Raw genomic sequence first — 27,221 nt, 5'->3', positions numbered from 1 at the left:
CCCATCTGGAGTTCCATGGTTCATCATTTCTCCGCTTTTTAAAAATGGGAGCAATGTTTCCCTTTCTCCAGTCACTGATTGCCATGGCTTCCAAACACAGCAACACCATCAGCCAGTTTCCTCAGGATCCTGAGATGCACATTATCAGGTCCCACAGACTTATGGCTATTCAGCTTCATCAAATCATCCCAAACCTGCTCTTGGCTTATAGTGGAAAGGACTTCACTTCCCCCACACATGCCCAGAGGAGCAGGCACTTGAGAGAAGTCTAGTGGAAGTCTAGTGCACCAGAAACAAACTGCAATTGAGTCCTAACATTGAGCCTGTAACTGCTGCTATGCTAAATATCACTCCACTGCTAACACATATTCAGGGTACAGCCCCCTCATGAATGGCAACCCTGCATATTCTTTTTATGATTCCCAGTGAGAAAAGTTACTTTTGTCCTTAGACCCAGCAGTTAAACAAGTTGAGCCACAAAGGGGTAACTATGCAGAATATATTTTATGCTATTCAGGCACATACAACCATGTTTTTGGCAAAATATGAAAAGCATGTACAAAGGATAAGTTATTGAAAGCTAACAGCATCAAGAGTGTGCAGATTTTATTTAGAGTCCTCACTTTGTGCTTCATCTTCTCCAGTGATCTTTTTTCTTGCCAAGTCCCCATTCCCCACCATTACCCGCTCTCTAGATGGTCCAAGATCTTCCAGCTGTTTTCTTTGTCTGGTTTCTAGTTCTTCCAACCGCTTGCCAAGCAGGGCAAGCTCTCTTTGATGCTGCTCCTCCTTGAAATTAAAAGGAATAAAAATGTGGCTTTATTACATTTTGCACACTTACAAGAGACCAAAATGAGCAATGCATTAGTTTTCTTTAAGGAAAACTAAAACCGTAAAATCCAAAACATCCTTATTTGTTAAATTTTACTCATTAGTGTTTTGTGGGTATTGTTCTGACATTCTAGAGGAACAGCATCAGGAAGAAATACATCTGCAGCTGTTCCTCCTCCCAGATGAAGGAACACACAAACCTGAGGTCTCAGTAACCATGAATCTGTAAAGTCAACCTGGTCAACCTCAGCCAGAGAGATTTTCACCCTCAGCAGCTCAGCCTAAGACACTTTTAACCACACAAGAAATCAAAAGCAGCAATACTGCTTTGTAATACTGAAACCATGGTGTAAGAACAATACTAGCATTTCTTGCTCAGAAGGAGCCATTTAAAGCCTCTGAGGGGAAGGACAAAATATGGAGAACTGCCTTAAAACTACCCAGTTGTTACATTCTGTAACATACCCTTTGTCTTTCAAGTACACCCTCCTATTGCGACAAAGGAAACATCTCTAGATAACTCAGTATTTCTTACTTCTGTCCAAAGATGAAATACGCCTTCCTTAAAACTAAGGTCAGTAAAAAAGAACTGTTTCAGTACCCTCTTCTGCTGTATTATTTTCACAACTTGTAAAATATTACCACCTGAAGAAAGGAGAAGGATGCTGCAGGCCCAGGAGGCAAAGCAGGTGATGGCGCAATACTGACTGGATTGAGTGACGGAATGTCAGGATTCAGAATTATACTCCGGAATTCATTATGCCGACGCTGCAAGTCCTTTAGCCTCTTCTGGAGGCGAGCATATTCTTCAGAGGAAACATTCTGTCTAGGAAATTACAGATTTCTTATTGCTCAAGATCTTTTCTATCCCAACACAGCAGCAAAGCTCTCCACGAGTGCTCTGCTGTTTAACACCCCCAGTTTCTACCTATTCTTACACAGAAGAATTGGAAAGTAGATCTGTGTATATTCTTTTGCCTACATGCCTGTCTAAATGTCCCTCTACATATTTAACTATCTGCTCTATTACAGATTAGAGTTTACATGAAATAAATTAAGCTTTTAATACCATTCACAGTAGTGAGTCAGAGAAGCCACAGTAAATTAATTATTCAAGTCAAGCCCTCCACAGGGGTTCAATGAAGAGAGAAAAACCAGGACTTCATCTTTGAAAGAGGATGGCCACGTCATTTTCTCTTGCAATTCTGAAGTCTTGTTCACTTCCTTATTTTAAAGGGATTCCTGCTACTGTGCCTATCAGGTATTTTTTTCTCTTTTTCTTCTTGAAGAGACAGCCCTGCAGTTGTCTCACAAGTTCTCAGCTGCCCATCCTAAACAGAATCTATTCAAAGAATTCTAGTGCTGTAAAGGCTACTAGACTGGACTTTGAGTACTAATCTAGGTAACACTTCAAAAATACTTCATATTTGTAAGTCATACCTTGAGCCTATGTAATTTTTCAAGCTAAGAAAAAGCAAATTTATTACCTATTTAACACTTGATTTTCTTTTTCTAGTTCTTCCATCTTGGCTTCCAAAAGTTCTATTTTCTCACGCATCCTCCTTTGTTTATTGTCATTGAGAGTCTTTCTCTGTGAATGAGATGTTTCAAACAGCTAAGTAATACCTTAATAGATTAAATCCTGTAAAAATTAAATCTATAATGAATGTGGTTTCAAGCTGTGACCCTTTATAGGATTTTCCTTCCTTAAGAGATGCTGTGTTGTTTGAAGGTGCTTAGATTGCCATGCTGGGAAGCAGAAGAGATGGGAAATGATCCCTAGCTTTCAATGAAAGAGGCACAGCTGCCAGTCACTCGTTAGTCAGTGACCAGCTGTACTAACAAACGTTAATGGTATCTAAGAATCACAACAGTCATCCCTTAAATGACTATGTATAAATGAATATAAGCATAACCAAGAAAGTATGCTTCCTTTGTTTTTGGGGTTTTTTTGTTTGTTTTTTGTTTCTTGAGGTTTTTTGGTGTTGTTTGTTTGCGGGTTTTTCCCCCTCATATTGATCTTAACTTTTCATGACCTTAAAAGATACTGGTACATTTCATAACCTATGTTCAATGTAGAACAATGCTAATTAATCTTGAGGTTTTACAAGCAACCTGCCTTTCCTTTCAATTTATTTCATAAAAAGTAAGCTTAGGAGAAGAAATAAAATTTTAATATTCCATCAAGGAAAAGTAGAACATCATTTGTCTGGTATCTGAAGCATCATCCTCCCTCATCAAGGGGTCCACCTCTTAAATAACCATCAATGCACACGTGTGTGCAAAGAAAGCCTCACAAAGTTTTTGATGGCATACTTGGATAACAAAATTGTCAGCTGTAATATTCTTTTGCATGTCACTTCAACCTATTTCTATGCTAATCTTGAAGAACCCAATATATTTAGTTATTATATACAGTAAACTGCAAATGAACTCTTAACATTGAAACAATTCTAGCTGGCCAGCAAAGTTAAACTTTACACAGGCTAGATCATTCAAAAAGGAAGAGACAGCATGCCTTTTTCTGAGCAACAGCAGCTCGACATAGCTTGTTCTTCATTTGCTTGTATTTCTCTTCATACTCTGTGAGGTGCTGGGTAAGCATATGCTTCTCCTGCAGCCATTCCATACGTTGGTATTCTGAAGTCCTTTGGAAGAATCAGGTTAAAAGATTATGAGGTTATACAAAGCAAGCAGCACATTCAGTTGCCTTAAGGCTCTTAAAATAGACGCATCTTTTCACAGCTCCTACTTTTATATACTTAAACAATCTGACGTAAATTTGATTGTGTTCACAATCCAGTTGTGACTATGATGTTTGAACCTGTGCATTATCCTAGGATTTCTTCAACCATGAGGTGTTTTGAACAAACCGATACTGAACTCAAATTTTGAATTTTGAAAATTTGAAAACTGATTCCAAGAAGCTAATTGTTGGTGCCTTGTTGGATTGGCATGCTGCTAAACTACCCAGAGAAAATTCCTTAAATCAGGTCAGACTATCACATTGGAACACAAGAGTAGATGCCTATTCAAAACATCAATTGTCAGAAGAGTTGACAACTACCTTCTCTGGGAAAGCAGGGTGCTGCCCTATGAAGTCTACTAAGTCTTTGTAACAGACTTGCTTAGCACATGCTCCCAACCAGAACAAACACCAGCTCAACAGGAAGCTCCCACTAATATGGTTTTTAGACAATACTCCAGCTGAACACACACACCACCAATGGCATATGTTATCTGTTTAGACTTTTGCATGGTTACAACACACTAAAATTAGGCTGTGTTCTCTAGCAGTGTATAGGAAAGGAGCCAGTTTCTCTCTGCTGCCTTGTTCATTTGGGCTACCTGCATTGTGAGTCAAAGCAGAACTAATGGCATATTTAATTACATTACTGTTAAAAATTAAAATCAAATGGTGAGATTCTGTGTAGCAGATTTTAATAAAACCAAGGCTTAGTATTAGTGCATCCACAGAACTCCAGTCCTGGGCAGATGCAATTTCCCTGCATGGACTCTGAATGCATCTCCCTAAATTTCTCACCAAACCACCTCTTCTTTCCCCACAGTAGAAGTATTGGACATCATCCACTCTCATTTGGGAAACAGAGTCCTGGTCCATGTGTCACCTGCCATGGCTCTTTTAGTTGATGCAGCGTGGCTCATACCTCACTCTTGACTATAAATAACTACTAGTACCCAGGAACCAAAGCACTTTGGACAAGCACTGCTTAGCAGTAAAAGGATTTCAGCTAAATGGTTAAAAAATGCTTGAGTTGGGTGTGAGGGTTCCTTGAGGTTGTTTGGGTTTTTCTGTTGTTGTGGTTTGGTTGGTCTAAATGCCACTAATATTGTTCCCAAAATGCTAAACAAGTACCTGTTTGAGCCCATCTCTGATCTGTAAAAGTCTCAGTTTGCCTTCAGCTCTTTTTCTCCTTTCCCATTTTCATTTCCAAGCTTAAGATTGACACAGCCAGACATGCAGCTGCTTTGCCTATTTATACTCAATGGCACTACTTTATTTATCTGAAACTTTTTATCTTATGTTTTCTCATCTTTTAGTCCCTACTTCACTTCCTCTTGCTTTGGTGCAACTTAGCTTTTTGGTGTCCAAGCTCATTAGACTTTACTGAACAGAGGAAGGATGTCCTATCACAGATTCATAAAAACAATGGAAACATGATCCAAGGCTCCCAGGGTAGCAGTGGCACAGACCTGCAGGACTTACATGAAGGCTACAGTGTTGCTTCATTTCTGCAGTATCAGCCTTAGTGCATCTCTCAGCACCTACATATTTGTACAATCAATGATCTCTGAGGACTGAGAAGTTCCTTCCACTGCCTTCCCAGGAAAACCTAGTCCTGACTGTTTTGTGATGCATAAATATGCAAATGACAGTGAGCCTCATTCAAGTAACAGCAAGGATCTCATTCTACATGTGCAAACATCCAAAGTATTTAATGTGCTACTGACATACTCTGCAGTCCAAATGCAATAATATCTTCAAATGTTACATTGAAAAGCACTGTTTAAACTAATGACAACATAGCAATTGCAGTACCAATTAGTAACAAAACATGTTAAAATAAAAAGAAGTTACATTATACACTTTGGAAGTTTTATATTTAATCTGGGACACTGAATTTTTAAAACACCCATCACACAATAATGTAGTACAAGTTAGACACATATTTGGTTACTAAACTAGGAAATTCTGAAAAGCCATTTCAGACTGACAAACTAATCTTTAAATTCCAGGAAAGTGTGCATTTCTATGTGGAATCTGAATAAAATTTGGCTTCCTTCATCATTTCTTTGCTTCCTTTATCATTTATTGTCATACTTCGATGGTATGCAGTCAAGCTTATGCAAAAAAAGGAAAGTGATGGTTTTTAATTTTGATGAGAAGAACTAGAAGATATTCTATAATCTTTTGCTTACCTCATATCAGCTAAAAGTAGCTAGTGGGAAAGAAGTATTCACACATATACTGACTGGGACCATGGAACCTCATCACACAATTACAATGCTTGAATGCTCTTTTCACTCATTTAAGCTTTCCACAGCTTAAACATTCTTACAACTGTCTGAAACTCTAGATCCATTTATACCTATAGAAGTTTGACACTCACTTCAGTATAAGTAGAATTTCATTTTATGCAAGCAGTATATCTCACTAATCAATAATTAATTTTAACAGATAGGAATGGAAACAAACTCCTGTTTTTAAAGCTGACATGAGGAAAGCTTTTATACATGCTATGCCATAGAATATACGGCCATTTTTTTACAACTGTCCAATATTTCCTGTTCATTTTAACTTTCTGACTTTATTCAGGATCTACAATCCACAGTTAAGTAATCCACATAAGCAGAACACACGGAACATGAAAAGCAAAGCCAAAAGAAAAAAATTACTTCTCTGTTTCCAGTTGAGCTTTCTCTGCCTGAGCCCTTGCATGTTGACATTCTTGTTTCAATCTCTCTATTATTTCCTTCAATTTCTGATTAGATTCCAGCAAATCATTTTCTGATTGAGAAAGTGAGGCAAGCTGGAGTTGGATATCATCTATTTGCTACCAAAACAAAAAACATTTTTTTCCATTTCAAAGGTACGCAAATAAGCAACAATTGATTTTGAGATACTGAGACAATGCAAAATGGAAACATCAACTAGCTTTAGCTTGTCATTAGCCTTTTTTACTTGTTTTTTTTCTCTTTACTCAACAGTTTCTGCAGAAGCTTGAGATACTCCAGACAGTAAATCACTATGAGACAAAAGGTTTCTATTGTAGTTAAACTGAGAAAGGTAGGCAGGACTCTTCTGTCACTGAAGTGTCCCCAGAACTTCAGAAATCCAACGCTTCAGCACCAGGGCTGAACAGAACTGGAGGACCATGAAATACTTTGTAGCCGAGCTGTGGAGCTATCCAGGCTCTTCTGTCTGATAATACACAGCATGTTACAGCCTGTTATTTTCATTGCAGTGACCACCCCAGTCAGTTCACAAAACAAGGAAGCACTGAAAAGTCCAACCTCTGCAGCCAGCATATAGAAATCATCATTTCCCTTTTCCTCCCCCCACATGGACACTTATATCCCTTAATTTCTGATTTCTGGAGGAAAAAAATATTTGTCTTGAACTTGCACACATGTTGCAGAGTATTTTGATGCACAGCTATTTTTATTACCTACTAAATAACATCATAGGCAAGCAGGAGTTAAAAAAAAGTTTGATTTTCAACACTGCCATCAATTGACTCTGCAATTGAAATATACCTCTTTACACTAGTTTGTTCATTTATGAAACATCTGTTAAACACTTGAAGAAACTCAGATGAGAGATCCAGTGTAAATGCAAAGCATTACCTAGAAACAATTTATAAGTCTCCATGGCAACTGAATCTCCAGTTAAATAGTGCATAACCATATTCAATATACCAGTCTATAAACATTCAGCTTTGAAATTCCTGGTACCCACAAAACATATGAAGCAAAAAGCTGTAATCCATTTACAAAGGTCCAGGAAAGCACAATTGATTTCTAAACACTTCTCCTTTAAATATCTGAAGTACACATTTTGTCCCTCAGGGGGGGAAAAAAAAAAAGGCGCCTTAAAAATTCAATCTAATCTTCAAACACAGAACATGGTAACTACAGGAAAGAACGTATTTCTCTACAAAACATTACAATGCAATAAACCTTACCTGTTTCAGATTAGCATTTTCACGTTTCTTTTCTTCTAGCTCTTCTGTCTGCATAGCTTGCTGTTGAATTTTTAATCTAAAATTGTGTAAGACATCCTTATTTTTTTATCTAATCAAAATACAGATGCTATAAATAAGGACAAATCAGCCTGACAAAATAGCATTATTTGAAGGGCTGATAAATATTTAACTAAAAAAGTATTAAAAATATATTTCTATTCATTCTTAGAATTCACATAGGAGTAAGATTTTTAGAGTATGATTCATTTTATCATGCTGACCTTCATATAAAAACTACAGTAAGCCAAGTAAATTCCCAACCATAATAACCAACTCAGAGACATCATATTAGGGTCACAGCTTGCCAATTGCTGCTATGGTGCCATTGTGAAAAGAGAAATGGTTTACTCTAACACTGGGGCTATGCCAGCATTAAACCAGTTCTAACAAATGTGTATTGCCAAATTATTACTTCATTGGTCATTGAAAATGGTCATTGAAAATAACACTTAAAGGTTTGGACAAAAAGTGTTATCTTTTCAAACAATTGATTTTTAATTCTGTGCTCTTTTTTATATAGTGCAAAAGATAATTTTGTTTAATCTACTGTAAAAAACATTTCATAATGAAGATTTCTGTATCTATGAATAGTAAGATTTTATACTGTCTACTGTGAAGACATTACGGGGGGAAAAATGAGAAATTTGTGCTAAGATTAGAAAAACCACACTACCGCAAACGCTGAAGCTCCTTTTTGCTAGATTCTTCTGCCATCTGCACAGCACGTAGTTTCTCTTCATACTGATCCTTTTCAGATTGTCTCCAAGAATCTTGTTCCAATTTCATCTTCTCTAGATCAGCTAGTCTGTTCTCGAGTTCTAACCTAAGAAATTATTCAATTATGCACACAAGAATCATTACAAAACGCCAGAAGTGTTTAGTTAAGACTGACATTTTAAAAAGTAACACAAAACAGTCCTCTTTTAGAAGCTGAGGAGGAAATCAATAGACATACTTTTCATTCTGTAAGGCTGCAATATTGTCAAAAACTTCCTCTTTGGCAGCTTGCACTTTACGAATTAGCTCCCGATCTTTTTCTACTAAAAGCACTTTATGACGTTCAACAGCTGCAGTAAGAATTTCCTTGTCGGACAGCAATCCTGCATTATACATTTAAAAAAGTTAAATATGTCATTATTGATAAGAACCTGCTGAAATCCCATATTTAAATAACTTTATAAATTCACAAAAGGGAACTAAAAATCTCAATTCAAATGACAGAATGAATGGGGGAAGGGAAAAAACAAAACACAAGAAAATCAGAAGAGGCCTTTCTTACTGTAACAGTTATATTTCCAAGACTTTTGAAAAGTAACCATTATACTGGAATCATGGTCTATGAGAGTTTCTTACTTTAAACAAAAGTAATTAAACAGTTTATATTATTACAGATTTAAACTCTAGAGCAATTTATAAAAAAATTGTGTCTGGATTTAAAAATTTTTAAAAGTGTTCCACAATAGCTATGAAAAGGTCAAGCAAGAAAATTTTCATTTTCTGGAAAAGTTTACAGTAAGCAATAACTGGTTATCTGTGAAACCAGTAACTGGGCTACGACAAATCTGATTTTAATCCACCTATATTACCAAGTGAGGCATTTCTAAAACTATGACTCTATAGGCAGGGACAAATGACACAAACTAAAATCTTGTAACTGACACCTATGCTCACTGGTAAATAAGACAACATTCTCTAACAGTGACTCCTCATTATTTAGCTAATTCAGAGTTGCAAATGGAATTCCACATTATGTTCAGGTTAACTTAAATCTTGTCTATATGGAGTTTTGTATTTCATAGGGCTCAACATTTTTAGCTTGCAATAAACTGTAAGTATATTGTCAATACAGAAAACACCACTTTTTAATTGCTCTTGGCAAATTAAAGTAAGTGAACAGAAACATTTCAGGAAGACAAAGGTACTATTTTGGGGCTATGGCAAATCACTGAGGACAGTTCTCTTTAAAGCTGTGTCGTGATTTAAACAACTAGTACTAGAAAGTTTTGGCCTTTTCACTCTAGAAGGCTATTTCAAGTTGCCTACATACTCAGCTGCATCAGGTGGCTTAGAGCAATGTCTATTTCCTTTAAAGAATGAACTAGGTACTGTATTTTGTTTCATGTGGCAGCCTTATGGATTTGATTCCAATTCCACAGACACAAAATAAAAAAAAAAGAACCCAACCACTGAAGCTCTGTGGCATGATAAGGTTTCAAGCAGAGTATAAAAGACTCAAGAATTTAGAAAAAATAACCATATGAAGTATATAATTTGAAACAGATCATGCTCAAGTTGTGTCACAAATGCACTAATTTACATAAATGAAAAACTGCACTCAATTGTTCTTTGCCTAGTAGAGCAAGTGAAACAACTCAATTATTTCAAATACCAAATGAATTGTCAGATCCATGACCTAGACCAGAAGCAGAAGGTGAAGGCTGCTGGAGAGTGTTCAGAGAAAAATAGAATTGTATTATTCTAACTATAAGTAAACAGATGAAATTACAAAATAATTTCAGACTTTACCATCCATTTCACTTTGAATCTTGTTTCTCTCTCTTTCTACTTCACTCTTTGCTCTTGCTGCCTCCAGTTTGACATTTGTTACTTCCAACTTATGTGAATGTTTAAGTTCCTTTACCTATGAATTAGTAAAAACCAACATCAAATTAACTATAATAAATTTCCATTTTTTTACTTCACTTCTGACTAAAGATACCACAGAGTCAAGTTAATATAAAATTTAATTAAATCTCCATAAATAAATCAAAACAGTGATATACAAAGCCAGAATACCAACAACTTCCCCAAGTAATTTCAATTTGGTAACTACTTATAGCCCCCCTGGCCTCCTGGACTGCTACATTACCTTCTCAAAACCCAGGTCTTCATAGTTTTAAAGTGCACTTTAAATCAAATACTGCTCTACGGACACATCAAATGGCCTCATAAAAGTAGGAGCTTTAAGAACATCAAATCAAAGAAAATTACTGCTTGCATGGAAACTTTCTATAGTTTAGGCATTTGAACGCAGTAATTACACGGTCAATGCGAATTAAGTATCTGGAGGAAAGCACTTATAATGAAAATCCATTCACAATGACAAATGTAATTACAACCTGCTAGCATATACAAGTGGCAAAAGGTTAAGAATGACACAGTAGCTTATTAAGTAACTACACAGAAGATTTAGTTGCTTATGTATGACGTTGATAACATTTCAGGGCAACTTGAAAAGATTTAAGGTGGCTTTTTTAAGGCAAAAAATCCAGAAGACAAACACATGCACCTAAGACAAACTATGTTCAGGAATAGGTTTGAATGGGAACAGAAGCAGGTGCAGGTTAATATAGTAAAGCTTCTATTCCCCCCCCCCCCCTCCCCCGCCTTGAAGAAACATCACTGGAACATTTTATTTTGTTCTGCTTCTGGAGGGGAACAGAGAAGACCAGCTGACACAAAAAATAAAGACCATAACAATCTTCTATATATTCTGGGAGACAACTGAAAAATGTTTAACAGAAGTTTTCCCCTCCTATTTAGTATGGGGGCCAAGTATGTCATATTACATAAAGAGGCTTTAAATAGTGGTATAGCTATGTCTTATTCCTATGGTAAGTTAGAACTTTTTTTTTAATGAATGACCAAAATTAAACACTTAGCTCATAAATATGCACTGTTAAAAGATCTCAAAAGAAAAGAAAAGCATACAAACTTGGAACAGAACCTCTAAGATCTGGTGCCAACAAAGGTACTCAAATATCTTTTAGAACAATGGTCAACTTAAAATGCTGTGATGTAATTCTGTACCGAAATGTTTCTGCACAAGCTATGCTGGCATTAGCCCAAGAAAAAGGCTATGCTAATGTCACTACCCCGCTTCTAATATAACCTAAATCTCCACAAGTAACTCCAGTGTAGCTTGCTTCCTGTAGCTAACACAGCCCATTTAGAGGATACTTTTTAAGATCTCCAGAAGCCATAGGTCCATTACAAAAAAAAAAAAGGAAGAAAGATCAGTTTAAAGCTCTAAAGGCTAGCTGTATTCATAAACATCAAAAACATGAATATAAAGATACCACTTCAAATCTCGTTCTGTTCAGGAAAAAGATCTAGAAGATGGAATAATAAGAACATAACCTCAATCTTTAGAGCTACTTTTAGTTAAGACATTTTTCCTGTAAAGTCACATACTCTTTGTCTTTCAACTGAAACTGAGGGAAAAACTCCATACCTATTTTCAGTCACAGCAGAAGACATTATTACTTTATTCTTAGTGTAAAATATAAGCAGAAAACAGGATGTGAAAAATATATTTCAGATACCATAAAAGTACTTACTTGAGCAGCTAAGGAATTGACTTCTCGTTCAGATTTGTGAAGTTTGCTAGTTAAGAGAATGTTTTGCTCATGACTAGTCTGCAGTTCCTTCTCAATTCGACCAACCTGTAGTTCAGCAGACTTCTTTTCTGCCTTGAATGAAGGAAGTATTTTTAAGATTTTTGGAGCTGAGTTGCCTCTTGTTACTCATCTGAAATGTTTGATTGGTCTGGGCTTTCAGATATTACTGACTTGTTAAAATATATAATATGATATATAAATATTCATCTTTGCTCAACCATATATTCCCATACAACAAGGGCCTTGAATTTTACTCAAAAGTTACAACTATTTTTACTAACACTTCCTACACAAAATCACTCCCATTTTCAAACCTCCTTGATAAGAGATGATGGTAATCTGACTTGGTTAGGAGGCAGCAGGTGTACTTATCAGTAAATTATTGGGCTGTAAATAGTGTAACTACAAATGGTGCTCAAAAAGGTGTAATAAACTGGTCTATGCAGTTATATTGACAGAAGAATTAACATCCTGGAGAGGAAATAAAATGTAATCACTCTATTATAGACCCTGATCTTTACTGAATATCAAAAAGATTATCTAATATATGATGTCACCTTCTGTTTTCTGAACACTTTCATTTTCAGTGGGGCTCTCTTTAAAGCTGTCTAAGAAGATCACAGCACTTCTTAAGTTGAGATCAGAGCATTTTGTAACTAAGGTATACAGCACTGATAATAGTAAAAAAGAAAATGAACCATCTATCTGCATGCTGCAATTGTGTGAGGAGTGTAGATGAAAAGGCTCGCTACCTAGAGAGGTAGCAAGAACTGACAGAAGATCTGAGAATGAGATGAGGAATACAATGGAATCCTGGGAAAAGTGCAACAAGCCATAAATACCAAGGAGAGCAACAGGGAGAGCAACAGCCAAGTACTAAACAACAGCAGTAACATACTGGAGAAAGAAAAGGCATAGCTAAGCAAAAAAGATGACAGATAAGGATTAAAGAGAGGAGCATCATGTGACATTTTTGAAAAGAATAAAGAATTTACTGCAGCAGATTATTAACATACTGGTTTCTAGCTCCAGCTAAGTGGCAAGTGCTGACCTTACTGACTACAAATATAGATATGACTTGCTTATTTGGGAAGGAGATCATTCAGCAGAATCTCTCAGTTGAGAGACTTGCCAAAGCTGAACTGGCAGTAGATGACTCCCAGTCAACTACAATTTGATTTTAAATCTGAAATGTACAATTCAAATTGTGGAGTCAGTGGAAAGATTATTAGTGATTTCAGTGACAGTTCTGTCAGGCCAAGCATTATTCTTACTACACTCTACAGGGAGGCAAAATAATAAAACCAGGTCTTACCTCTAGAGACCTCATCATGGTCTGCATCTCAGCTAACTGTCGTGCTTGTACTCTTTGAACATTTTCTGCTTGCACAACACAGTTGTGTCTTTCTGCTCTTAGTTCTTCTACTTCTGCTTCTAAGGCTTTTAATTTCTGACACAGTTGCGCCTTTTCTCTAGAAAGTGCTTCCACACGTTTACTATCCCTTGTAGGATCAATGCTAAGCAGCTGATTATGGAGCTCTTCCTTATCTTTATCCAGTCTTGCAATCTGATGATAGTTGTTAGTCAGAAAAAAAAAAGTTCTTACATTGGTTAGGTGTCAGACAGCAACAATTACAGCAATTAACAATTCAGAAAATAGCAGCAGTGGACATTTAAACATTCATTTGCTTAGAGCAGGAAATTCAAAACAATACCACCTGAATGCCTGTAATTAGTGTGGTCTTTTTGAGAGCACTACAGAGTGCAATACTGATTGATGTCTTCATTAGCAAGCTTGTCCTCATTTCAGGAAGCTTGAGTGGGACACCAAATTGGGGGGAAATGGTCAATCTGTTGGAAGGCAGAACTGCTATCCAGAAGAGTCTGGGCAAGCTGAAGGAATGGACAAAACTGGGTCCTCTTCAACACGAAGCACAAGTCATGTATCTGAGATGGAGTAATCCAATGCAACAGTACAGGCCTGTAGCAACTGTCTAGAAAGCATCTCCATGGACAGGATCTGGGGTCCTAGTGGACAACAAGCTAAACATTAGTCAGCAGAGCACCCAATTCAATCCTGGCAGATTGGCAGAAGGCTAACTAGCAGATCCAGGGAAGTGATCCTTTGTCCCCCCTCCAGTACTGGTAAAGCTGTATCTGGAGTTTGTGTCAAGTCCAGATGACTACTAAAGTATTCAGAGGGTTGGGGAACATTGCAAATAAGGACAAGGTGAGAAAGCTAAGGCTCAGCTTGAAGAGGAGAAGATGCACAGGGATGGGAAGAGAGTCAACAGGCACAGTTTGGAACACGTGAATTTCCAATTAGGTGTTATGAAAAGAGTTTACCGTGAAGATGGTTAAATACTGAAAGAGTCTTGCCAGAAAAATTATAGAATCCCCATCCTTGAAAATGTTCAAGACTTGGCTGGACATGGACCTGAGCAACCTGGTCTCATTACACTTCAATATTTTAAGCACGATCTTGGACTAGAAAGAGTCTCTTCCAACTTACCTTAGGATTCCACTATTTTGTAATTATAAATTATATAATAAATACAACACAACTCAAATCTGCTAATAACTCCAGACAGCCAACATGACTGTGCCCCAACACAAAATAAACCAAAAAAACCCCAAACCAAAATACCAAAACCAAACAAAAACAACTACAACAACAAAAGAAACCAAAACCAAAATCCCAAACCAAAACCCAGTAACAACAACAAAAGTACCCTCCAACTCTCTCTCATGAGGTAGTACAAAAAGTACATACCAATATGGAGACTGTAGATTGTTATATTTCAAAATAAGTGACACAGACTGAATAGATCCATACATAGAAAAATACATAGATCGTTATCTTTCAAAGTGACATGAACTGAACATAATAGTGGGGGCAAAAGAGTGAGAAAGGTACATAAGAATTCTCTCCATATTTGCAGACTAGTCCAAACTTTGATGTGCTGCAGTCCTTTTAAAAGTTTCACCAGCATTCTCTACGAACAAACCTGATCTCTTCAGCAAATGCCTTTTATGAGGAAATTCAATTGCATGATATGCCCAAGCCATCATTTAAGAATTAGGATGTTTTTATAGCCTCCTTGTGCAAAATAACATGGAATGTTAAAAAGCCTTTGAGAGAAACCAGATCACACTGTGCCCTGGGCTCAAGGTAGTTTGATTCTGTGTAAGTGTGCTAATTAGCTGCAGGACTAGCACAAACTCAACAAGCCCATGAGAGAGGCGGGCTGTAAAGCAGCATGTGGGTTTAGCTCCAGGAAGGACAACTGTTCTGTTTTTAATGCACTGCATTTGCAAACTTGGATTGATTTTGAAAGTGATGATTTCTTTGATTTGTGTCTGATGTTTGGAGTAATACATTCAAATCTGGCATCTTAAAATATATGCTTCCAGACAAAAACTTAAATGGATATGCAAATGACATCTGCAACTCATTTACAATGCTGTATATATTTACAACATAAATAAGCTGGCAATTTATTTAGCTACATACACTTTTGAAAGTCCAAAGAAATGAATGAATGGCTTCTTCAAGAGCTAATACAATGGAAATAATTTTACCAAAGTTTTCGGTATCCTTTTGATTATCGCCATCTTGATCCAAACTCAGATCATGACAGGTACATTGCAAAACGTACTCTTATCTGCCATTAACAATATCTTCCTTGATAAGTTGCCACATAAGTAATTTAAAGTCTAAACTTACATTAGTTACTCAGATAATTTATTAATTTCAAATTAGCATCATGTCACCAATTCCATCACAAATGTGATTAAAAACAGCATTAAGCAAATATACTGGCAGTCATTTACCAGAAAGCAAGCTATTCTTACTTTTAATAGCACAAATAATATTGCAAGCCATCACTGAACAAATCTGCAGAGGCAGCCTTAGGCTAAGTCACAGAAGTGCTTTGAGAATTAAGAGAATAGATACAAACATGAAATGGAGCCAAACTGACAACCCTTCAAGTACCAACAGTTCCACAATGTTCAAGCAGCTTTATCAGAGATACTTTCTAAGCTACTATAATAGTCTACGTACCTCAGCCTCATATTTTATTTTCTTCTCTTCTAAAATATGTGCATGTTCTTCCTTTTGATGCTCAAATTCTGATTTCAGGAAGGTATGGTCATAACGAAGTTTGTTATATAGTGTTCTGTATTTTTCTACTTCCTAAGTTAGACAAATAAAAACCCAAACAAAACAATCCCAATTAAAAGTTTTCAAATTTATTTCCTTTAAATGTCCATACAATGTTCCTATTGTTTCACAAGTGATCTTTGACGAACTGAGTGCCACCTCCTCCCTCTTCCAGGATTTCAACCTTCCCTGCCTGGGACAACAGTACCAGACAAATAATGTCATACTTCGATCCCCCTTCAGTTTTAATTTCCTAAGGTTTTAGGAACAACTATAAAGCAGCAATCACTGCTCTAAATGAAATAAAATTTCAATATTTATGACTTACATTTTCGAGCTTCTGATAACGCTCTCTCATAGGAGACTCCAATTCCTCATAAATTTTTGATTTTAACAGTTCTAATTTTTGAGGAGTTAGCACCTTCAATGAGAAAAATATCACAAATAATTATTCATGTTCAGTTATTTACACTGTGATAGGTAACACGGCCAGAAATAAAGTATTTCAAATACAATTTTAGGAATTCTACTTAATTTTCTATGTTCTTCTAAAGAAATTTCAATAGTAATTACAGAAGCAAAAAAATGCATTAATGAACTAAAAATATTCTGGGAAGATAACAGAAGCATTTTGAATGTCAGCATTTATCTTTAGAAGCAACAAAAAATTCAGGCTGAATTGCCAAGAGATTTATCTCCTCTGTGGGGGATGGGGGAAAGGAAAGCAGTCTCACATAAAAGATAAAGAATTAGTGTCTAATTTAAACAGTAAGTGAATCAACCCAAAAAGATCAAAATGAGCAATACCAAAGAATTATTTGCAAAACAGATGCGTGCTCTCCAATGGATACATGGTTTAAATGAAAGAAAGAATAATCAAGAAAGATTCCTTGCCTTAAGCTCCATTCTGCATGGTATTTTGTTAAAATTTCTTTATATGGTTCACACAGCAAACTATCTACCAAGAAACAGAGTTTAAAACTAAAAATTTTATCCACAACTGTGACATATTCTTATTTATTCTACCTTTCTTTCACTTATCTGTATCCTGAAGTCCCTGGAAACTAGTTCTAGTTACGGTACTGAGGCGCATCTCCTCCATTCAGAGTATGGGAACCTTTGGTTAGAGATTTTATTATTTTATTATTTATTATTTCCTACGAACATGTCCTGCATTACTTTAAGGAAACAAGTGGTTACATAGAATGACACCCAAGTTATCTTAAATGTTGAGGAGTGGTTTTGTTTGATTCTGTTTTTTTTTAAGAAAAAGAAAGAAAAAAGCTGTAATCATGAAGAGAAACAAATATCTATTTTTCTAGTCACTTATCCTAACAGGTTTAGGCACCTAAGCTACCCTCCAGTGCAGATGATTGCCCCCTTAACAGCAGAGCAAGCACAGATGGGGACAGAGTTTTACACAGCAACTAACAACAGGATCTGGATGATTCAGTTAAACAAGGAAACAGTAATTTCAACCCATAGTCATTCTAGAGAAGAGCCATTACTTGGATTGGGTGAATTTCAAGACATCTGAAATATATCCAAACTGGGTATATGCATACTCCATTAACAGAAAAATATGGATGGCTCTACTACAGGATAGAAATACATACTAAGTCCTTCCAGTAAATTATCTCACCTGCAGTTTCACTTGTTCCAGCTCTTGTGTTTTAGCCAGCAACTGCTCTTGAAAGTCAGCAAGAAGCTGCTGAAATTTGTCATGTACAGTCTGTTTTTCAACTAACGACCGTTTCAGTTCATCTTGTGATTTGGTATAATCCTCTTGCAATCTGAAAGATAAAATACATATTTACTTTATATTCACCTTTTAAAGTACGACCTTAAAAGCCCAAAAGATTCATATACAGAAGCAAACATACTAACACCAAATAAGAACTAAGCTATTAGTTTACTCTTCCTGTAATATATTAAAAAGTTATCCCATACTTACAAGCATAAAAAGTACTGTGGAAACATCATCTGCAATGTCTTAAGGTACTTTGAATTGTTTGTTTTCTAACATGAACAACACTTAAATCTGTCCTTACACACCAAAATAACTAACACACATCTCACACATACAAATAAACCCCTTTCAACATTTAGCTGCACTTTTTAACAACTTAAAGAGAGAAACTTGTTTAAATTGATGTACCTCAGATGTTCTGCCCTTAGAGTTTGATAATTTGCTTTATGGTGTTCACTTCTCATTTTTTCATCCATCAAAAGTTTCAGTATTTCTTGTGAATTAGCTGCATCACCACTTTCACCCACAGGAGGAAGAAGGCTGCCCAAACCATCCATTTTATTCTGACTGTTCACGATGAGTATGGAGAAGACAAGATTGATGTATAACTAATCTACAAGACCAGCCACTCCTTCCACTGACATTTCAGAAGATCAGGACACCTGAACAAATACAAGGACATGCAATTAGCATTCAAGTACATTCACAGTTCAACCGTTTCACACACTGCTTTTGCTTTAAGTACAGAAGAATCTCGATTTTGCTGTAACACAGGTTATAAACCTTTACTGAAAGTGTAACTCTTCTCTGTTAATGCAGCCTGCCCTGAGAAGTAATAGCCCTTCCAGGAGCAGAGTACACTTAAACATGAAGGTCACTTGAGTCAATACAAAATAACAACAAGCACTGTTTTCTGAAAGATTACATTCTTTTTACTTATGCTATACACTGAGACTCCAACTATGATATCCTAATTATGCCTTTCTAATCAGAGTTCAAGCAGAGGTCACAGACAGCAGACACACAGCTTTTCTTACTACTTATTAAAGTCAAAGTCTGTTACACTATCCTAACAGGCTGTATTAATCAATATACACAAGTATTTCAGCTGGAAGAAAAGCAGATAATTCTCTATTGAATTCCTATCAAGCCCTCTCTGGAAAAGAGTTAAGGTATCAGAGACAGCCTGGAAGACAGCTGCCCACAGTTCAGTCCTGAAATACATCATTTCCTTATTTTCAAAGCTTATCTCATGGTTTATTGTGACCTTTCCAGAAAGACTTTTGCAAAATGTGATAATATCAGATTGGTGTGAGGAAAGCTGTAAATCAAGAGTTCCTGAGAAATAAGGAAGTATTCCAATATGCCTCCTTAGTGATTTTTGATATCTGAAGCAATAGGTATTAATCTAATCACTACTGACACTTCTACAGGATCTGGGGGAGGGAGGACTGTAACTGACTTTTAGGGAAGTTATAAAGCATTGAAAACAACTACGCTGCCATTTTAACTTTTTGCACAGCTGGACTGATGCCTAAGAAATCCATGTCTGCAGTGTGCAAAGTGCACCTTTGTACAAAGTAAAACTCAAACAGAAACAATGACAAATCTCTACCATCACTACAAATACCTCACCTTCTTGCCATGCACAGTTGCATGTATACTTTCTACCACTACACTCTTTCATGGTTGTATCTTAAACACTTATAATTTGATTTTATAAACCCCTGAACTATAAGCAAGATGAAAACCTGTCTTCCATATAGGAAAAAAAACCACCCATTCCACTAAGACATAATAATGTCAAGAAAATGTAAATGTAAGACTTTCTTCCCATTTTTTTTCCTCTATTGCTAAAATGAGAAAAGGTCAGAGAAAAAATCTACCACTTACAACATTACTGTAGGAAAAGCAACAGCAAGTTTGTATTGTGCTTTACCCAAATTTGCTGAGAGAATCAGAATAAAGAACATTTTCTTCTGTGACTGTCCTAAACGCACAACCAATATGAAACATTAATGACATAAGTTCTCAAGACCCTTCTAATCAATACAATGTCTTTTTCATCCCTGAGTTTTGTTGGCTGTTGAGAAACAAAGGGCAACAGCGATTTTTAACTCTATATAAAGACATTTTTAATTGGTAAAACAACAGCTGGATGAGGAGAAGAGGTCAGTGATGCTAAAGACAATAAATCACGTGAGAGGAGAGAAATCTCTGGTACACAGGGAAAACTAAAGGCAATATGTCCCTAAGAATTTCTAAGCATATCAACAGGGTTAACATGATCACTATTAAAAACTAACAAAAGCCACCCACAAACAAAAAGAACAAACCAAAACAACAACAAAAAAACCCCAACAACCAGGCAATAGTATTTTGCTTTCATATGCTACAGATACCAAATGAAACTATCAAACTGTAAACCAAAGCTCAGAATTAGGAACACAGCATTTGAAGTCAGGTCTGAATTCTGCTGCTCACTTGACTAAGAAGTATTTCTGAAGTGGCATAATGGAGACAAAGTCAAAGACACCAAGAAAACACTATGTGTTCTGAGAGCATGTCAGCCACAAGATAAGCTGAAACACAGCCTGTTGTACTCTCTATTCCAAGCTGCTGCAGGTGAGAAAAATATTCTCTTCTCACAGCTTTTGCCACTATCAAAAAGTGCACAAATTACAAAGCAAGACACACACCTGGCCATGTATTAATATGCATGAAGATTTCATGAAAAAGACAAAAGGAGAAAAGAGAGGGAGATAATTGCAGCTGACAAAACAATGCCCCAGACTGCAAAAACCTAAGTTGCATTTAAGGAAACACAACTCTTTTGGCTTGCAGGGACATCTAGCGGCAAATGTCATGATTTGCATTCCTCGTGACAACTGTGAATCAGACAACAGAGATTTCCTTACTTCGTGAGAGCTCTTTCCTCAAAAACACAAAGAGCAATTTGCAATATTTAACCTATTCACATGCAAAAAAGTATTTTGTTGTTTTGGGGTTCTTTCCCACACATCATAAAATAATTTCTGACAGTAAACTGTCAATAGTAAACAACATTTAGGGATACAAATACTTAAAGTATATTACCAACCAGAATCTCTTCTGTGCTAATGGCTATCAGTAGTTGCTCACAGTCAGTGAGCAGGCCTTAAATAATCTTCAAAATTACACAAAGACTACACCCATAATTTTTAAGAAATACTTTAAAAGAACACTAGGTTCTTCCTCTCTTGGAGACATGTTCAAGAAGTGCAGAAGCATAAAACATACTTTAAAGAAACTAAATCCATCATCATATCTAAACTTAATTCAACATCTACTTACTTGCCAAATTTTATCAAGCTGCCAAACTGCAAACTTCTATCAGTCACCCCAAATTCATAGTATGAAACCTTAACATAATTTTCCACAGGTATAAATATAAAGGCATTGGTACGGAGTCCTGAAACCTAGGAAATGCACACTCTATAGATAAAATGGCAACACTTACTGTAGAATAGCTAAGTGGAGTAAATCAATTACATTTCCAAGAATCACCTTTGTTTTGCCTTTCTTCTCCAATTATTTCTCCTCCTAAAGAAAGGAACACTGCTGAATGACCCACTATCCATCTCTCCTCTTTATAGCTGCCCATCACGAAAGGGCTTTTCTTTTGAAAGACTTTTTCAGTGATATTATTTTAGCTTTTTCTTTGCTACAAGCTCTTAAAAGTGAGAATACTTGCATTTGGAGAAAAATATGATATACCGATACGATTTTTTTCTTTATATGGATTTTTATGGCATTTTGTTTACAACAGCAAGGCTTCCTTCTTGTTCACCTGGCATAACCAAATGACATGACCGCACCATGTACTGGTAATTCCCTTGAGTGCCATACATAACTCACACATGGCTCTCTTTTCCATACCACAGCCATACTTAAAACACTTAAATTTATCATGTTTGAACACGGTTTTAAACAGCTAGATGACACAACGAATATAATTTTGCAACTAACTGTGAAACAACTGACAGTACTTAGCCTTGTCCCAGGTTTTGCTCATGCAGTAAAATTCTTGGTAAAATCTTTGGAAATCAAAGAGCTGCTTCACACAACTCATGGTCTAATTCCTCTGCCTGCTTCTGCCACAACTCCAGACCTCTTTATTTGGTCTTTTTTTCTAATTGAATTAACCAAGATCTTCTGAAACAATGAACTGTTTGCCTGAAAGAGTGAAAAACTCAAGGAAAGCACAGCCTCATGAAAACAACTCTTCAAACACCACCCCCTTCTCCTCCCTGCTCAAGAGTCCACAGTAAGACCAGATAATGAACTAATGCAAAAGTGTAATCCAACACAAAAGCTCACTGTCACCAGGAAAGGGAGGGTTCCATTCCTCATTTCTTTATTCCCATTCCTGTGTTTGTCATTCATCAGACCCCTTCATGAACTGTTTTAACTCAAGAAGCCAACACATTCAAACAAGCAGAAGACACTCAATAGTTTTTCTGTGAGGTCAGTGAGTCACACGAGCTCATGGAAAAATCCAGCAAGAGACATCATCAGTGCAAGTGGGCAGCTGGTACGGGCTAGGGGAAAGGAACAAAGAGCCAAGTAAACAGACAGGAGGAGGAGCAAGCCTTTCTCCTTTCAGGAGCAGAGAGCTGGCACAGCACAGAGCTCAGATGTTCACAAAATCACAGCTTTGGACTAGATACCCAGATTTTAGACAGTCACAATTCAGTGAAACAAACCCTATCTTAAACAACTATGCAACATACTCATAAGAGATCAGATTTCTCATGAACATCAAGCATGTAACAAAAGAACGCCAAATCCTCTTCTATATTATTTGAGAAATGTGACAGCACACTGCATTTTAACAGTCCACGTTCTACTGATCTGTCATCAGCAACTTGTAACAGTCAAAGCAATCACCTTCAAAAAAAAAAAAAAAAAAAAATCTAGGGAAGCAAAACCAAAGAGAAACAGGGAAACCTTTGCTACAGAGAGTTCCATAACCTAGACACTGCTCAGATGTTACTGCAGAGAACCAGTGAAAATAGACAGTTAACACTTTTGTGCACCTAAGTGCAGAAATACTGGAGAATATCTGTACAACAGCTGCATTTCAGAAGATATCAATCTCATGCAAATTATTATCACTCCCTCCATGACACTGTTCACGGTAAAAGTTTCAGAAACAATGAACTATTGCAGTGTCCATCCCTACACACGGCACATGGTATCACCCTTTCAGTTTCTGATTATACTACAGATCCAGTTACTTATTAGGTGAAAAACAACAAACAAGGTTCTCTCTCAACTCAGGGGTAAAATCTGTGCTTTAGCCACATATACTACCAAGTCAAACTGACTGATCAAATCGAATTTTGAATGGCAGCTACAGCTGATAAATTGAGCTGTACTCAAGAGCAGACAGTATGTTTTCCATTTTTTTCCATGGCAAGAAACGTTCAAACGCACACAAGTTTTCACTCACTAAAATCTCATTCAAAGTTCTCCTCGGGCATACAAATGGCTGCGTTTTGCAAATACAGCTACAGTCCGCAACCAAAACTCTTCTGAAAAATAACTTCCCCTTCATATTGACTCGAAAATCGCTATGTTCAGGGAGGGCATAGGTTTCACATTGGCATACGTATCTCACACCTCCTGTATGCAGAAACATGATTTTATATACACTACAGTACGTGGACGAAGATCGAACGCGAGGCCAAGCGAGCCACTTAAGTCACTGTGACCTTTTTACTGTAAAGTTTTTTGACTTATGGATGTAGGAACTCGGTCAGAGGAAAAACACTAACACAGCTAACACATGTCCAGAAGCACAGTAAAATAATAATTTTCCTCACATCGAACGCGGCTGAGGATCGCTGGTGGAAAGCAAAGCAGACAAACGTAAAGACTCGAAAGTCTGCAGCGAGTTCAGAGGCAGGAGGAGCCCCTGAACTGTGCAGGCGATCCCGAGCGCAGCAGGCCGCAGAGGCCGCAGCAGGCTGCTCCCGAAGGCGGAGCAGCGGGCACAGAGGAGCGCCGGGCTCTCCCGTCCCGGCTGCGCGCTCAGCAACGGCCCGGGCCGAGGGGAGAGCGCGGGGCCCGAGCAGAGCCCAAGCGGCCTCCCCGCCCGTTCGCCAAGAGATGCGGCCCCACGCACGCAGAAGGGCCGCGGTCAGCTCAGCCCAGCCCCCATCACAGTCCGGCCCCGCTCAGAGCCCGGCTCCCCCCTTTCCAGCCCGGTCCTCCGCACACCCCGGCTCCCCCTCAGCCAGCGGAACCCCCGCCCACAGCCCAGCCGGGCGTGGCTGCCGCCGGCCCGAGCGATTTAAAAATGGCGCCTCTCACCTCCCGCCGGTGGTGCCGGCCGCCGGGGGCCGCGGCGCGCGGGGCACGCCGGGAGCGTTGCCGGGGAGACGGGCGGGCTCAGTAATGGCGGGGCGCGCCCTCAGGGCGCCCTCGGCGTGCGGGTGTGGCTGAGGGCTGCTGCTCTCGCACAGATCGGCTGCTACGAGCGGCTGAAGTACTGTAAACACCATGTTCTCCTAAACGTCCTCATTTTTCACTCTAAAATCTCTTTGAATGAAGCAAGAGATTGAACGTCCTGATCGGTATTGACATTCCTCTAATAAAGCTAACAGCGCTTTAATAAGGTTTAAAATTGTTTTCAATTAGTATATTAGAAGGTGGGCATTGGTAACGACACGCGCACATACCCGAAGAAAAAGTGACAAAAAACCCCGAAGCCAAAAGTCACATTTGCCAGCAGCTGGAGATGGCAGCTGCAGCCGCTCCCCAGAGGTGGCTCCGAGCTAATCAAGGTGTAAATCCGTGATTGCCGCAGCTACACTGGCCAGAGCTGAGCGCTTCTGTCAGCCCGGCTCTGCGGACCCATGTCACCGGGCAGGTGCTTCTTGCACTGGTTGCAGTGTTAGAAGTGAAATATCAACAGTATTCCATCTATATCTATGTACATCTATAGGGAAATCAATGACACCACAAAACTCTGCAACGAATTAAAAATTAATTTTTATTCGAAGCAGATTTTGATTAAAAAATTGATTGAACCTTAAAGGACATAATTCTTAACAGTTTTACACTGCAAATAAATCTTTTTAGAAAGTGTTACGAAGTTGCACTCTCATTTTTCTGTATCAGATTTGCTTTTTTTTTTTTTTCCCACTATCAGCTCTACAAATATTAACTAAGACCAAACAGAAGTCTTTCTCCCTTTTACAGCTGCATTAACAGGAATGGTAGAACGGCACAGACTCTTTCTTTGGTTCAATTAGTGTCCATTAGTGTTCATAGCAGGATTACATAGCTATAATCTATTGGAAAACAATTCATTTACATGAGAAACATGACACCGAGACTAGATCAGTCAGTGTGAGCTCAGCAGGGGACACAGCAAAAAAACCCACAAAATCTAAAATTATTTAGGTAACTAAAATCAACAGACAGGGTTGGGTGTCTCTTGCCAGCTAATTTAAGGAATAATTATTAAGTATTCCCAATGTGTAATCTTTTTCTGAGAGGATAACTCAAGATGGTAGAAATTGTGTTACTTTATTTTTGCCTCCATATTTTTCACATTGATCAGAGAAGGGTACTTGTTTCCTTCTGAGACCTGCTGAGTCAAATCATTCCAGTTATTCATTGATGGCCAGCAGTTCTGAAGTGTGGGTGGAAATGGGACTCTTCTTCGTCACAGTGACCATCCTACCTCTGCTAAAAGGAGTGCTGCTGTAGTGAGTCAGATGGGAATCTTGCAGAGTACCAGGAAAGAGAGAAAAAGCAAGAATCAAGATGAAGCAAGAATCGAGATGAAGTTCAAGGGCACAAAGAGGAAATGGCTGAAGAAAGGAGTAATAGAAAGCAAAGCTTATAGAGGTAGAAGTGGGGCTAATGCACACAGCAAAAAGAGAAAGAGGACCTGGATAGCAAGAGGCAGAAACAGCTAGAAAAGGAAGACTTTAAAGGTTACTAAACAAATACGGGGGAAAAAAATGAGGGAGAGGTAAATATGAAGCCATCCTGTTGGGGAGAGAGAGGAATCACATACTGGGGTTGGTTTGATTTTTCTTCTCTTCTAACTCAGTACATAAAGGAAACATGTACAACACCTTTATATAAAAAAGGATTATTCCAACAGTAGCAAACTCCCCTTTTTGGAACATCTCCCACAACACAGGCAGGTTTTTTTGGTAAAAATAGAAATCTATACAGCTACAGGTCTCATTAGTTTATTTTAAAAAATATAAAGTCTAAGGGACACTTGAAGTTCACTGTGGCTTGGGTAAAAGTAATGAGATTTCAATAGAGATCTTACAGTTTTTGATCAACAGTATTAGAGATTGTGACTCTTTAAATGTCATATTATATTAGTTCTGAGTAGATCAACATTTCACAGAACAGTAAGGTTCACCTTCACAGAAAGAAAGCAATGTATAAAAAGCTGTAAAATATGTAGAGAAACCCAGGAAAATATTTCAATGCATTTTGCAAATACAGTCTTTGGAGTTTACTGAGTAAGTATGGTCAGAAAAAGTCTTGAGTTTGAAAGCTCAGTTAGACTTCTTTGCTACCTTAGTTGAGCGATCTGAAAATAGTTGCTAGATTAGATAAATCCTCAAGCTCCTGTAGCACAGTGGCATATCTTTAGAGAAGGTTTTCTTGTTATGTACACATGCTGCTGGTCATACCTGCAGTTTAATCCATGCTTAGTCTATGTCACCTTGACCTGAATCCAGACTGGCAGGATAGAGGCCAAGTGGGGAATTAGAGTTGGGAGTACAAGCTCTGTTCATCTGAGTCAGCAGATCCTGCAAGCATCCAGATAGTTTCACCATCCCTGCAATCGTGGCAGAGATGTTTGTGACTAAGTAGTGTGTTATTTGTGATAGAGACTTAAAGCCATACATTGTGGTGGGGAGATTGCCTGAGAAAATGAATATTTTTGGCATTACAAAGTCAAAACACAGAATTGCTTTTAAGTGCCATAGTACTATGATAAATCTTGTGCAGTTAAATTCAGAGGGCTTTTTTACCATTAAGCTCAGTGGAACCAGAGTACAATTTTTAGCATATAAGATATCAGTGCATATAAAGCCTAAGGCAGTTTATTAAGGTGCTACTCAGACAGATGAGTTGTATGGAGCTGCTGACCATACAGGCCTTGTGTTCTCCGCTTTCCTCTTCAGCCTGGATGTACAGTATTTCATGCTGATCTTCTGTCTTTTCACTAAGTGTGTATGACTACAGAGGAAAAGGATGTTCCCCTGACCAGTACCAACTCA

General features: G+C 37.7%; 1 protein-coding gene across 1 annotated transcript; it reads right to left on the bottom strand.

The window, feature by feature from the left end:
• Positions 1 to 485: 485 nt before the first annotated feature.
• LOC131592350 (centrosomal protein of 83 kDa-like) lies at positions 486 to 24,315 on the bottom strand. The gene is made up of 16 exons (XM_058863794.1): positions 24,271 to 24,315; positions 18,322 to 18,575; positions 17,806 to 17,956; positions 16,492 to 16,584; positions 16,065 to 16,196; positions 13,314 to 13,565; positions 11,939 to 12,070; positions 10,125 to 10,239; positions 8,554 to 8,698; positions 8,272 to 8,421; positions 7,539 to 7,614; positions 6,250 to 6,407; positions 3,350 to 3,479; positions 2,319 to 2,422; positions 1,477 to 1,657; positions 486 to 789 (listed from the first exon to the last, which is right to left on the bottom strand). Exons 2-16 carry the CDS (start codon positions 18,468 to 18,470, stop codon positions 607 to 609), a joined length of 2,151 nt encoding a protein of 716 aa, XP_058719777.1. The 5' UTR covers positions 18,471 to 18,575; positions 24,271 to 24,315; the 3' UTR covers positions 486 to 606.
• Positions 24,316 to 27,221: the final 2,906 nt, after the last annotated feature.

The sequence above is a fragment of the Poecile atricapillus genome, chromosome W, assembly GCF_030490865.1.
Source record: "Poecile atricapillus isolate bPoeAtr1 chromosome W, bPoeAtr1.hap1, whole genome shotgun sequence".
NCBI classification, from domain to species: domain Eukaryota; kingdom Metazoa; phylum Chordata; class Aves; order Passeriformes; family Paridae; genus Poecile; species Poecile atricapillus.
The sequence above is the reverse complement of the archived record's forward strand: the minus strand, read 5'-3'. Positions and strand labels throughout refer to the sequence as shown.